At 39.2% G+C, this 14,423-nt stretch overlaps 1 protein-coding gene across 1 annotated transcript in view; it reads right to left on the bottom strand.

Moving 5' to 3' along the window:
- Positions 1–14,423, bottom strand: part of LOC109248190 (protein eyes shut homolog) — a 784,935-nt gene that overhangs the window by 30,708 nt on the left and 739,804 nt on the right. Inside the window, exon 19 of the mRNA XM_053905310.1 lies at positions 9,438–9,610. Coding sequence (XP_053761285.1) covers positions 9,438–9,610 — 173 coding nt within the window. The remainder of the gene's footprint in view (positions 1–9,437; positions 9,611–14,423) is intronic.

Genomic DNA, 14,423 nt, shown 5'->3' with positions numbered 1-14,423 from the left:
CACGTCTCCAGAGGCAAGGGAAACAAAAGCAAAAATGAGCTACTGGGACCTCATCAAGATAAAAAGCTTTTGCACAGCGAAGGAAACAATCAACAAAACTAAAAGGCAACTGACAGAATGGGAAAAGATATTTGTAAATGACATATCAGATAAAAGGTTAGTGTCCAAAATCTATAAAGAGCTTATCAAACTCCACACCCAAAAAACAAATAATCCAGTGAAGAAATGGGCAAAAGACATGAATAGACACTTCTCCAAAGAAGACATCCAGATGGTCAACCGACACATGAAAAAATGCTCAACATCACTCATCATCAGGGAAATATAAATCAAAACCACAATGAGATACCACCTTATACCTGTCAGAATGGCTAACATTAATAACTCAGGCAACAACAGATGTTGGCAAGGATGCGGAGAAAGAGGATCTCTTTTGCATTGTTGGTGGCAATGCAAGCTGGTGCAGCCACTCTGGAAAACAGTATGGAGGTTCCTCAAAAAACTAAAAATAGAACTACCCTACAACCCAGCAATTGCACTACTAGGCATTTATCCAAGGGATACAGGTGTGCTGTTTCAAAGGGACACATGCACCCCCATGTTTATAGCAGCACTATCAACAATAGCCAAAGTATGGAAGAGCCCAAATGTCCATCGATGGATGAATGGATAAAGAAGATGTATATATATGCAATGGAATATTACTCAGCAATCAAAAAGAATGAAATCTTGCCATTTGCAACTATGTGGATGGAACTGGAGGGTATTATTCTAAGTGAAATTAGTGAGTCAGAGAAAGAGAAAAATCATATGACTTCACTCATGAGGACTTTAAGAGACAAAACAGATGAATATAAGGGAAGGGAAACAAAAATAATATAAAAACAGGGAGGGGGAAAAACAGAAGAGACTCATAAATATGTAGAACAAACAGGGTTACTGGAGGGGTTGTGGGAGGGGGGATGGGCTAAATGGGTAAGGGTCACTAAGGAACCTACTCCTGAAATCACTGTTGCACTGTATGCTAACTAATTTGGATGTAAATTTAAAAAAATAAAAAATAAAACAAGTTAAAAAAAATAAAATATTCTAACTTAAGAATAACTTGGGGTGCCTGGGTGGCTCAGTCAGTTAAGCATTTGACTTCGGCTCAGGTCATGATCTCATGGTTTGTAAGCTTGAGCCCTTCATCGGGCTTTTTGCTGTCAGCACAGAGCCCAGTTTGGATCCTTGTTCCCCCTGTCTCTCTGCCTCTCCCGACTTGTGCTCTCTCTCTCAATAATAAATAAACACCAAAAAAAAAAAAAAAAAAAAAGAATATTTAAGACTAACTCCTATTTTTAAAATAAAATTGATCAAAATATCTATGTGGACGTTGTCTACATTTAACATAAGTGTAATCTAGTACTTTCTTCTTCATCTGTAGGATGGGGCTAATCATTTATGGAGTGCTTCTTGTGTACTAGGTACTGTGCTGGCCTCTTTTATTTCAGTGACACCTCATCATGAGGTGTGTTAGGAGACTCTTAGACAATTTTGCCTCTCAGACCACTGGCCTTTCTTGACCGTTGCCTTGTGATATTCCTTGGCCACTAGAACAGCATGGTACAGGGAGGTTTGCTTTTTAAATTTTTCTTAAGATAAAGTGTACAGACTTTAACAAAAGAACATAGAACAATATTTTGCAATCTTTGTATCTTTAGCGATTGTGAAAACTTTAGTTTGCTTGTCACTTTTCAATATTTCTAGTAGAAACTAGAGGGAGCCTGTCTCTTAGTTCCCCAAACTAGAAAGTAAAGTTTGTGGTTGGATCTTAGCACTGTGCATCATTTCATATTAAAAGAAGGTGCACAAACCTGCCACGGGGGAAGAGGCAACCAAGCCCTAGCCACAGAAATTGACTGTAAGCAAAAACATTTTTTTTCACTGCAGGGAACAGGGTATTTATGTTTAAACATGTAAAACATTTCAAGGGAGGAAACATTAGCAGTAGAGAGCTGAAGATTCATTGTGAGTGCTGTTTATTACTTAATGTTATCTTGAATACAAAATCAAAAGGACTTTGTTGAAGAAAAACCTCTCATAGATGTCTGTCTCCTAATAGTTTTTAACTTTCACTCACTACCTTATAAAAAGTAGTAATCATTAACTTAGGACTTGACAAAGAGAATGGACTCTCCAGACTTTGGCCAAAAATTTCCTCCAAACAGAGATTTTCACATATTCGTTTTTCACCTTTTTTTCACACTTGAGAAGCCTCATGTTCTGGAGAGCTAACTTAACTTGTCCAAAGTCCAAGGTTAGGAAAAAGCAGTTGTGTCTGTTTCTTTCTACTAGGACTCACCTGCAACTTCTATTCCTTTGGACACTCAAAAAGCTTAATGTTCACATAAACATTAGAATTGTTATATATAATTCACTGCCTTACTGAGTTTAATTTATGATTTAGCAGGTTGTATTGAAGGACACAGAAAGAAGATTAAATAATTAAAATATGTGTTCCTAGGGATTATAGCTAGTTCCTGTTTATTTTTCACTAGTATTATAAAATTGTAGAGATAGAGGATCTAGTATACATATAACCACATCCTTACTAATAAGATGGGATTAAAAGTAGGGGAAATAAATAAAGACTACGATTCATTTTTTTTTCTATGAAGAAAGCTTGTGGATTACCTGCTCTATTACCACATAGCTAAAAGCACCTGGAAATGAATATCTGAAAATAGGCAAACAGTAATGATTGTTGAAATTGCCATCTATAGTGTTGTGGACCCTTTTCTTTACTATCAGGAAAACCAAAGACTTGGCAGGAAGGCGCCCCGTGTGTCAGGAAGGCTTGAAGAACTGAGCTTCTCTATGACCTTGAATTAATTTCAATGAAAGCTAGGGACGATAAAGTATTCTTGGCATTAAGACTGTCTAGGTAGCTTGAATATTTGCTTGTTTCATTCTAACTGCCAGCATATGAGTGGGTTTCTTTACCTTAGGGAATGAGAAATGAATGAGAAAAAAAAATTTCACTAAAGATGTAAAGAATGTAAGAAAAATGGAAACATTTTCTGTATCTTCCAGACTAAAAGGTAAAAACACACATATTACAGAATCTCATTTGGCTAAATGTCACCAATATGCAATAGCTAAGATTTAGTGGTAAATAGGAAAAAGCAATTTACCAATAATGTGGGAAAAATAAATCCAGAGGAGAGATTTTATGATTCAGGAAAGGTTATATGTATAGTTGTAAAACACAGATTCTAACAGGAAATACAGCTACAACACACACACACACACACACACACACACAAGCAAAGGAACAAGATTTGAGTGTACGAGAAAAGAAACTTGGCATATTGCCTGTCTTGCAAAATAATTGTAAACCAGAGTTCTGCTGGAAATGGAATATTTTAATGACCAAACTGGATTGCAAAACATTTACCCTATCCTGTTATTTCTTTCTAAATTAAGATCAGTAGTCCTGTGAACTGTCGAACCCAGATGCTGTTGTTTGCTGACCACCCTTCTTTATCTTCAGTTTAATTTGTAAAGCTGGTTTGGGTCCCTTGGGTGTTTAAAAAACACAAGTCTGAGCTGGTTTCTGGGCCAGATAATGTGAACATTGTGAATTCCTGTGCTTCTAGAACTAGGCTCAGATATTTTGGAATCATTTTTGGTGGTGGTGACCCTTAAAGCCATCGAATTCAAGTGGTCTGTTGATATTTTCCTTACTACAGCACCATACCTCTGGAATTCCTGAGGAGTTTGGGTTGGGGCCATGGTGAAAAGAAAATATGCCAATCACGAATTCTCCTTCTCTTGTCCTTAAATGGATTTTTCTTTCTGACAGTTACAGGTAAATGTTTTAAGGGACTTGAAAGATCTCTCTTTCCCATTAGTTAGACATCTTAAGAGTAAGGGACAGACAAAATCAAATTTTACTACTTAAACTGTAATGCTGGTATAGAAAATTTCCCCCAGCAACCCTTTGATCAGATACATACATACACTTTAAAATACTTAACTATTTTGGGGCCCCTGGTGGCTCAGTTAAGCATCCGACTATTGATTTCGGCTTAGGTCGTGATTTCATGGTTCATGAGAGCCCTGAGTTGGGTTCTGTGTGTGTGTGGAGCCTGCTTGGGATTCTCTCAATCTCTCTCTCTCTCTCTCCCTTTGCCTCTCTCCTGCTCTCTAAATAAATAAATAAAATTTAAAAAATACTTACAAGTATTTAAAATACTGGGACAAAGATATTTTATTAACCAGTTTTGCATAACACAGGCTGCACAGGTTTTTACTCATTTCATGTGACTGGTAGTTTATATATTTTGATTATAAGTGTAGGTAATACAGTGTAATGGGAAACTCACTGGATTGGCCATGTGAAAGCTTAAATTCTTAGTCCCACTAATTTAGAGGTTCTTGGTTTTGTTTTGGTTTTGGGGGGGGGTTCTCGTGAAGGCAAACTGGAAGGGGCGGGGGGGAGAGGGAGATAGAGAATCCCAAGCAGTCTCCATGCTCAGCTTGGAGCCCCATGCAGGGCTGGATTTCACAAATGTGAGATCACGACCTGAGCTGAATTCAAGAGTTAGTCTCTTAATTGACTGAACCACCCAGGCATCCCTAATTCAGAGTTTTGATTTTTACCTCTTTTGAAGTAGAAGAGTTGGGATTAAGTAAGTGATTTTTAAGGTTCTTTTCAATCCTACCCATTGATGACTCATTCAAATACAAATTTTAGTTCTGAAGTTATTTGAATTTTAATGATTACATTGCTCCTTTATTAGGCTTTCTTAGATAACTGGAGTATGATAGTTGTTGATAAATATGTTACCTCTACATTATTAATTCCTATGCCATATTTACTTATGGAATGGCTATTATAAGGGACTGCTAAGATCTAGAAACAGAGTGTTAGTGAACTCGATGGTGATATACTGTGCTTGTATTTATTAACTAATTATTAAGAAGCTATTAATAATTGGATTGAGAGTCAAGAGACTTTTTTCTGAGACTTTTGGTACATTATTTAATTTCTCTGAGCATTAGTCTCCTCATTTATAAATTGATACTGTTGGACTAGAAGATGATTGGTGATGTCCTGTGATTCTACACTCCTGGAACACTTGATACCAAAATGTAGATTTAATACATAATATGGCTCAATTATTTTATTAAGAGTGTTGGTCTGAATTTTGGATCTTGAGAACAAGAGGAAAAAAATAATACTTTATATTTTATAGCACTTTATACTTAATAAAGAACTGTTATATACACTGTCTCCCATGAATTTTGTAAAGTGGGCAAAATCATAGTTATTATATCAGTGAGGGTCCTGGCAGTGAATAGATGGTATGCTCATGTGGAGTAGTTTGAAAATAAGGGAATGAAGACCATTTACCAAGATGTGGGCAGGGTTCAGGGAAACTGCAGGAGCTGGGGTGTTGCTCTGGGCTTTGTCTCAATAGGGAGCTGTTTTCACTCTTAGGCCTGAAGCTGGAGAAGGTGAGGATCTCCTGACAGAAACTGTGTCCTTGGGGAAAGGTAAATTTTGGTGACCTAGTGGCAAGAAATCTAGGGAAATAAATACCCTGTCTCACTCTCCTTCCTCGCAACAATTGCTGGTGACTTCTGTTGTCTAAACTCAACTGGAGGCAGAATGGAAGGGATCCCATCGATGCAATCCTCTGAGAGGGCCTCTGGGGTACAGAGCAGAGGGGGAGGGGTGGGAGTAGGAGGAAGGGCGGGGCACGTGGCAAATAGGTGGCACGCTTACTATTGCCACTTTACAGATAATGAAACTGAGGCTTAGAAAGTTAAACAGCAGAAACGAAATCACGAGTTACTTGAAGCACCAGGATGCAAATCTCCCGCTTATAGTCTTCACAGGCGTCTTATTTTGTTAGCATGAAATTAAAATTCTTTACCATGTTTTCCAAGACTCTGTATGATCTGACTTCTGCTTGCCTTTCCGAAGTCATCTTATAATACCATCTCCTATTCTGGGAATACTGGCTGCCTTTCTCTCTCTCAAATAAGTAATATTATTTTCCTATTACTGGGTTTAGCCTCTGCCTAGAGTACTTGTCCCACATGACTTCACACGTGGCTAATTCTCACTAGATGAGCTCAAATGTCCCACTTAAAAGAGTCCGATCCTGACCATCCCAACTAAAATGTACTCTTCCAATGGCTTTCTATCTCCCCTTCTGCTTTATTTCCTTTATGGCATTAACTCAGTCTGTATCTTTCCTCACTGATTGGTGGATATGGTGTTTGCCTGACTCCTCCTATTGGAATGTAACTTTTATGGAGGCTGGGCAGCTGTCTTGTTAAGGGAGTATTTCCAACACCTGGTCTGGAACTGGTACCCAATTTTAACATTTTAGTGAATAATCCATTCTATAAGCATTACTCCAAGGGAAGGAGAAAAGAACAAAGGTTACTAATGCTAGACTGCATTTTTGAGGCAAATGACACCGTTTCACCATCCCTACCCTTCACAGCTTCATCAGACTTAAATAGCAATTGCATTTTGGTTTCTTCTCATTCAGAGATTGTAAACATGAGTTTTGATTTGTATTAGGGGTGGGGCTTACTTACAATAAAGATGGTCATGGGTCACCTGAGTGGCTCTGTTGGTTAAGCATCTGACTCTTGATTTTGGCTCAGGTCATGATCCCAGAGTTATAGGATCAAGTCCCGAGTGGGACTCTGTACTGATAGTGTGGAGCCTGCTTGGGATTTTCTCTCTCCCTCTCTCTTTCCTGCTCCTCCCCTGCTTGTGCACCCTCTTTCTTCCTCTCTCTCTCTCTCAAAATAAATCAATAAACTTAAAAAAAAAGGTGGTCATAAAACTAGGCAGGTATGAAAGCTGTAAGTCTGAGGTTCCATGTGCAGTTCAATTAATTTTGTTTCTAAGACTTAAGGTTTCTTGGAATGTGGAAATAGAAGAGGAAGAAGGAAAATTATGGGAGTGACATAATTTTTTTGGCAGCTTTTATCATAGTTTGTAAACTCTCTATGAAATAGTTTTATCATTGTCACTATTTCCCTCTCTCTCATCTATCTATTGATTATCTCTTTCATCTATCTACCTATCATCTATCCTCTCTAATCTACCATCTCTCTATATAATTTATTTATATACATACCAATATTATTTATTTATATACACCCACTCAAACTTTGGGATAATCCCCTAGGCTTTCATCATTTGAGCTTTTAAGCTTTCCCTATTGTTATAGTCACTAGCCCTTCTGTGAACTTGTCTTATTATTTCTTTCACTTTCTAATAGCTATCTCTTTGGGAGTAATAGAGATACATCATTTCGGTAAAGTTTCAAGTACTTCACTTTTCACTAAAGTCAGGAACTATTTCTTGAAAACTATCACAATCAGTTTTTATTATTTTAGAACTAGTAAGTTGAAATGTATATATATATTTTGATCTGCACTATGTGATGGGTGATAGAGATTCAACAACAATAGACAAAAACAGGCATGGTCACTGCCCTCAGTTCTATGACAGGAAATCTGGGAATGCTTCCCCAAAGAAGTAAAGTCCGAGTTGAAATCTGAAGGATAAATAAGTGTTAGCTGACTGTGGAGAGGAACACGAGAGCATTTAAGGCAGAGGAAAGAGTATGGATAAAATTCCTATACCAGGATGGAGTGTGGCAATTCTAGGAACTAAGAACAGGCATTTAAAAAAGATCAAGATCTGCCATATGTCATTATGAAAAAGACTGATTTCCATAAGCCAGGCACAAAACTGCATCTCATTATTTTATAGTCACACCTTAAGACATGATTAAAAATTTCTGTCACTAAATCACTGGTATTCTAAATCTCCAATGTCTTCTATTTATTAACACTTTTGACTTTTGGATGAGAGTTAAACACTCACAGAATCTCAAGGGACATAGGATAAAAAATGTTTGCATTAGTATATTTGATAAAGTGATCTGAGAGAGATTAAATTAGTTCTTACCACACATATGAATATATTACAATACCCCCCCCCAAATTATGCAAAGGTGTATATAACACAATTGATGATTGGTTCCTGTCCTTCTATGCCAGCCTCTGTTCCTAAATAGGGGAAATAAAGGCTAAAGCTTTATCTTCTGGATGGAGGGTGAGGTGGGATAGAATAATAGTGGATTCTCCAATCTCAGGAAGCCAGGAGATAGTAAGTAAAACTCTACGTCCCCCTATTTTTCTGGCTTCATCTCATCATATTCCTTAACTGCGAGTTTGGATTCCTTGCCACACTGTTTTTAAGTCCCAGCCAGCCCCAAGATCCAGAATCATCCCTACTGATATTTAAACTAGACAAGATAGCAGCCAGCAGGTGGCAACAAAATGAACAACAGGACCCACCTGAGTTGTGCAGCTGGGTCCTGACTGGCTGGCTGGGCAGCTTCAGTCAGGCCATTCTATTAGCCTTAGGGTAACACAACTGTGCCTGTTACACAACTGAATTGTTAGGACTCTGAACATGGCGTTATGGAGTCTTCTTCTAGACCAGTTTCGCTGAGAAATTTAGAACTACACCAAATATGACAAAATGAAATATTAAGTATTGATTTTTAGAAGCTGCAGGACTTGAGATGTGTTAAAAAAAAAAGTTTTATTATTTATTTTGAGAGAGACAGACAGATTGCGAGCAGGGGAGGGGCAGAGAGAGAGGGAGACACAGAATCCAAAGCAGGCTCCAGGCTCTGAGCTGTCAGCACAGATACCAACACAGGGCTCAAACCCATGAACTGTGAGATCATGACCTGAGTTGAAGTCGGATGGTTACCCAACTCCACCACCCAGGCACCCCATGCAAGACTTGAGATATTAAGCAGTGTATGCTTTCCTCATTTCTTCCATGGGACTCAGTTTCCAAAGTCCCCATTTAGACTTTGTGCTTGTGGTCACTGTTCACCTGAGAAGTTCTCTTGTTCTAGGCTTCCTAGAGCTTTAGCAGAGGGTTATGGTGTGATTGAGGAGGTTTAAAGGTGGCAGTGTTCTATTAACCCAGTCTTGTCTGTAAAGGCTGGGGTAGGCAGAGATGGTCAGGGAAGTTCTAGGAGGAGAAAGCATTAAATGCGGTGTGGAGTTGTCGCTTGTGGTTTGGGGATGATGGGCAGTAGAGAACCACATTTCTTCTCCTGCCAGTGTTAGGTGAGTGGGCTCCATGAAGATGAGTTTGTGCTATTGGGCTGCAAGGAGGACAGCAGAGAAATGACTTGGGTTCGTCTCTATGATGGAGAGAACAAGACTGCCCTATTCCACCCACTCCCTCCTATCCTGTAGTGCGCTTGTAAATGTGGAGGAAATCCAGATCTTATGCAAGCCGAGGATTATTATATATTTTCCATTGTCTTTTTGAAAAGGAAACTGACTTAATTTGTGAACAAGCAGGAGTTGAAATTCTGCCTTACCTTGTTCACAGTGGATTCCAGTGGTTCCCAGAGGACAGGAACAGGTATACCCATGAGGCAATGAAACACAAGTTGCTCCTTTGCTACAGTGGTGTGGAGGGTCATGTTCAGGGTCACAGGTGGAAACTGTCTCCGTGCAGAGTTCTCCTTTCCACCCAGGGAGGCAGTCACAGCTGTTGGTTGAGAAAGAAGGCCGCAGGATTTGAGCACTTGAGCAGAGATGGATATGCACTGTGTATCATCCTGATGTTAACTCGGCAATTGTCACTGAGGTTCCAAGATAGAAAAGATTTTGTACATCAAAGCAAGTAATGATTCAAACTACCAGGATCCAAACTGTCAAGGAAGTGAGCTAATGACTGATTATAGGATTACTGGATTCCACATCAAAAATTTTAAAAGGTTCAGCATGTGGATATTGAGAGAGATTTTAGAGAATCATTTCTTTGGACAGAACAGTCCCCTCTCCCTGCCTCACATCACCACCAAGGGAGAGGCAGTGAACACAGTTGCTGCCTCCTAACCTTAAGCCTAGAGGAAAGAAATTCAGCTTGATATACATTCCCTCACATTGGTGAGCACGTAGGTCCAGCTCCTTGGGCTGCAAAAGGTACTTTGAACCCCTCCAGAGGCCAGGCAGATGCCAGTGAATCCCAGGGATGGGTTGTGGCACTCCGACTGAGGATCAGCTTGGGGACATATAAAAGGGATCTTGCCCAGAGGGTATCCTGGTAGCTGAAGAGACCTCAACAGTAAGAGGCAGTCAGTTTATGGCTGGGGCAGAATCTAAGAGGTAAAGGGGACTTCCCATTTTGATGACAGACCTTGTCTGGGTTTAGAGAGTAATATTGGGAAGAACCTAAAAAAAGAGCAAAGGTAGAGATGCCAGATAAAATGTAGGACATCTAATTAAGTTGAGATAAAAAATGAATAATTTTTCAGTATATCCCATGCAATATTTGAATTTCAGACAAGCAACATTTGAGATATACTAAAAATTGTTGTGTGCTTGGAATTCAAATTTATTTGGGTGTCCTGTGTTTCCCCCCCTTCATATGGCAACCCTACACTAAGGGCACATGATGGAAAGGGTTACTTTACGTCCCTGCCAGGCCCAGGGAGCACTAAACCATCAGACAATGGTGCAAGTCAAGGAAGCCCATTCCAGGATGTGGTGCATGGTGCTGAGTCAGAAATCGCTAGACTGAGGAAAGACAGCAGTAACAGATCGTGCCTTCTTTGCAGACCTTCGGTTCATGTGGTAAGCCCTGGCTGGGTTTAGGCCAACAGTTATGAAGAGTGAAGTGTTGTTAGTATTTTGAAGCGGACCCTCTGAACTAATGCATTGAGAGGGTATTTGCAAATGAAAGTGTCCATTAGTTAAGTTGGAGCAGAAAATTCAATAGACCTCCCCATGTTTTTTTTAATTTTATTTTTTTTAACATTTATTAATTTTTGAAAGGCAGAGAGAGACAGAGCGCGAACAGGGGAGGGGCAGAGAGAGAGGGAGACACAGAAACAGAAGCAGGCTCCAGGCTCCAGGCTCCCAGCTATCAGCACAGAGCCTGACGCGGGGCTCGAACTCACTAACTGCGAGATCATGACCTGAGCTGAAGTCGGCCACTCAACCGACTGAGCCCCAAGACCTCCCCAGGTTTTAATCCAGGTCGAAGAAAAGGATGACTCCTTCTAAGCAGGTTTAAAAAGACAGCGAGAAACAAAAGTAAATTTATGAATACATCCATGAGTTCCAGGTCACACTTGTTCTCAGTTTATTACAATGGTTTTTACTTACTGGCAAACTACAGACACAGATGACATGAACAGCACTGCTGGGGTTGTTGAGAGCATCACCAATAGTATAATTCTGAGAGTGAGCAAGTCAAGACAAGGCAGGTAGAAAACAGAAGTACCTTCAGTTACCTTTTTTCTTTAGGCTAGAAGAACCTCACAAATTCTGAGGATAGAGGGCAGCTTCTGTAGTCCCCTCTAGGTAATATGACAATATATGTCAATATCAATACATTATATGCCTCGTGGAGGGGTCAGGAAGGAAAATTAACACTCTTTCTGCAAACATTATTAACAACCTCTATCATTTTATAGAAACAATAGGTAAGAGCTTCATAAAATTGAGATTAAACCAAAGAAGAAAATCAAAATCACCTGTAACCTCTGACCATGGTGAGGCTGACATTTTTTTTTTTTAGCACTTGGCAGGTATCTTTCCACTACTTCCTCTAAGAAAATTTTAACATGAAAAATGCTGGGAAAATTGGATATCTACACGTAATAGAATGAAACTGGATCCCTATTTTAGCCACCTACAAAAATTAACTTGAAATGGATTAAAGAATTATAAAATATAAGACCTGGAACTGTAAAACTCCTAGAGGAAAACAGAGTTTTTAGTTTCCTCATTCATAAAACTTTATATAAATGAAATGATATTGTATGTATTCTTTAATTACTGCCTTTCACTCAGGATTATGTTTTGGGATTCACTATGTTGATGCATGTAGCTGCTACATTGTCAATACTATATTACCTCATGAGCGAAAATTCCTATTTTTTGTAGTTGAAATTTCAATGTTTTCTTTTACAGTTTGCATTTCTTGTGACTTATTTAAGAAAGCTTTCCCTATTCCGAGGTCAGAAAGTTATTAGTTTATGTTGTCTCCTCAGACTATTATCATTTTTTTCCTGTTACATGTAAGTCTTAATACATCTGAAATTATTTTTTATGTTTGCTGTGGAGTTAAGAGATCCAATTACAGTTTTCCGTACGGATGACCAATAGTCTGAGCACTCTTCATTGACCAGTTCATCCTTTTCCACTCATGAGCCCTGTCCATATATGCACTGTCCTGTGCCTCTTTATCCTGTTCCGTTAGTGTACTTTTCTAACTTTCTGTTAATACTACACTGTCTTAATTTCTCCCTCTTTTTTTTTTTAAATGTTTATTTATTTTGAGAGAGAGAGACAGAAGCAGAGAGAGAGAAAGACAGAGAATCCCAAGCGGATGCAGGGCTTGAACTCAAAACCTAGATCATGACCTGAGCTGATACCAAGAGTCGGACGCTTACCTGACTGAGCCACCCAGGCACCCCTAATTTCTCCTTCTTTATAATAGGTCTTGATAACTAGAGTGACAACTTTGCTATCTTGTTTTTCTGTTTGGGAGTGTCTTGGCTATTTTTAGTGCTTTGCTATTTTACACCTTTCCCTTCAAATTAAGGTTCAAGATAGGCAAATTTCCTTGCCTTCTCCTTGTCTAAAATAAGGTTTATTTTTCTTTTGTTCTTACACTGCTGGTGCAGCTCTTTGGAGTCTGAGGCCTGTGAGGAATATGCTATTAGATGTCTGTAACCTGTGCAGCCCTGAAAGGGTATGTTATACATGCTTTGTGTTTTAGCAGGAACTCAGGGCAAAAGCCAGCTTGATGCTCACTTTCCAGAGTCTTGCTTTCATTTCATTTGGGATATAAAAGATGTGTTGTTTTCACTTCAGGTAATAGTGTTCTGAAAGTATACACTTTATCTTATTCAGATTTCAACATTTCCACTTGGGAAAGTCATTCAAGATGTATAATAGCCCACAGTTCCACAAATAGAACTGCCTATAAATAACCTTTTATTCCATACTCATTAACTTCTCTTCCACAATCTCACACACAATGGTTGAATGTTATTTCACACTGACTTGATAAAATATACTTTATTCTTGTAGTCACTTGTGAGATAGTATGTTTTTCATTTTTCACTGTCTACAAATAACCCTGTGATAAAACTCTTATAGCTAAATCTCTGTGCACATCTATGATCATTTCCTTGGGATAAACTTAAATATCATCATGACTTCTAGGCTTTGGATACATATTCCAACCTGCCCTCCATAATAACTGTACCAATTTACATTCCTGTCATCAGTTCATGAGAGTGCTCCTGAAATAATACATGTGTATATAATTGAAAATAAGAAATATTTTACAGGCTTCTTGTTTATTATTGACCCGGTAATTATTTATTAAAATAAAGTGACTTAATGTTTGCCTATACATATTTACCAAGAACATATTCATTTCAAACTCCTATATTTTCCTGCATTTTTGGCAGTCTAATCACATTTATGCTTCACCCAAATTCATGTTATCAACTTAAAAAAATATTTTTGGGGGCATCTGGGTGGCTCAGTCAGTTAAAAATCCAGCACTTGATTTCAGCTCAGGTCATGATTTCATGGTTGTGGGACAAAGCCTGCTTGATTCTCTCTCTCTCTCTCTCTCTCTCTCTCTCTCTCTCCCCCTTTCTCCCTTTCCCTCTCCCCCTCCCCACCACTCTATTTTTTTTATTAATTTTTTTAAATGTTTATTGATTTTTCAGAGAGACAGAGACAGAATGCAAGCGGGTTAGGGGCAGAGAGAGAGGCAGACACAGAATCCGAAGCAGGCTCCAGGCTCCGGGCTGTCAGCACAGAGCCCAACAGGGGGCTCGAACTCACAAGCTGTGAGATCATGACCTGAGCCCAAGTCTGACACTCAACCGACTGAGCCACCCAGGCGCCCCTCCCCACCACTCTTGAGTACCTGCGTATCTGCTCTCTCTTTCTCTCTCTAAACAACAAACAAAGAAACACAACTTTTTTTAGTACTTACTATGTGTATAAGACTAGTCATAAAGGATGGGCAGAAGATGTATAAGGAGAGAGCTGTGGCCCAGGTAGAGGTGAGGTGTGCTAGAGTAAGAACCACGGCGCTGCGTTCGCTGAGAACCAAGTGAGTGGCAGAGAGAAGTGCTGCCAGAACCCAGGAACCAGCGTGGGGAATAACTCAGGGAACAAAAGGAACGTCAGCACCCATGTTCACCAATGACTGTTAGACTCTGGTGCTGGGAGGAACTGAAAACAAAAATTCTTGTCTATTTGGAACTTACAGGTAGAGGCTTAGGCACATACATAAAATAACAAAAAACTGAGCACACAAAAAC

Source organism: Panthera pardus, unplaced genomic scaffold, assembly GCF_024362965.1.
Source record: "Panthera pardus isolate Hobbes unplaced genomic scaffold, ASM2436296v1 HiC_scaffold_17, whole genome shotgun sequence".
Lineage (NCBI taxonomy): Eukaryota > Metazoa > Chordata > Mammalia > Carnivora > Felidae > Panthera > Panthera pardus.
The sequence above is the reverse complement of the archived record's forward strand: the minus strand, read 5'-3'. Positions and strand labels throughout refer to the sequence as shown.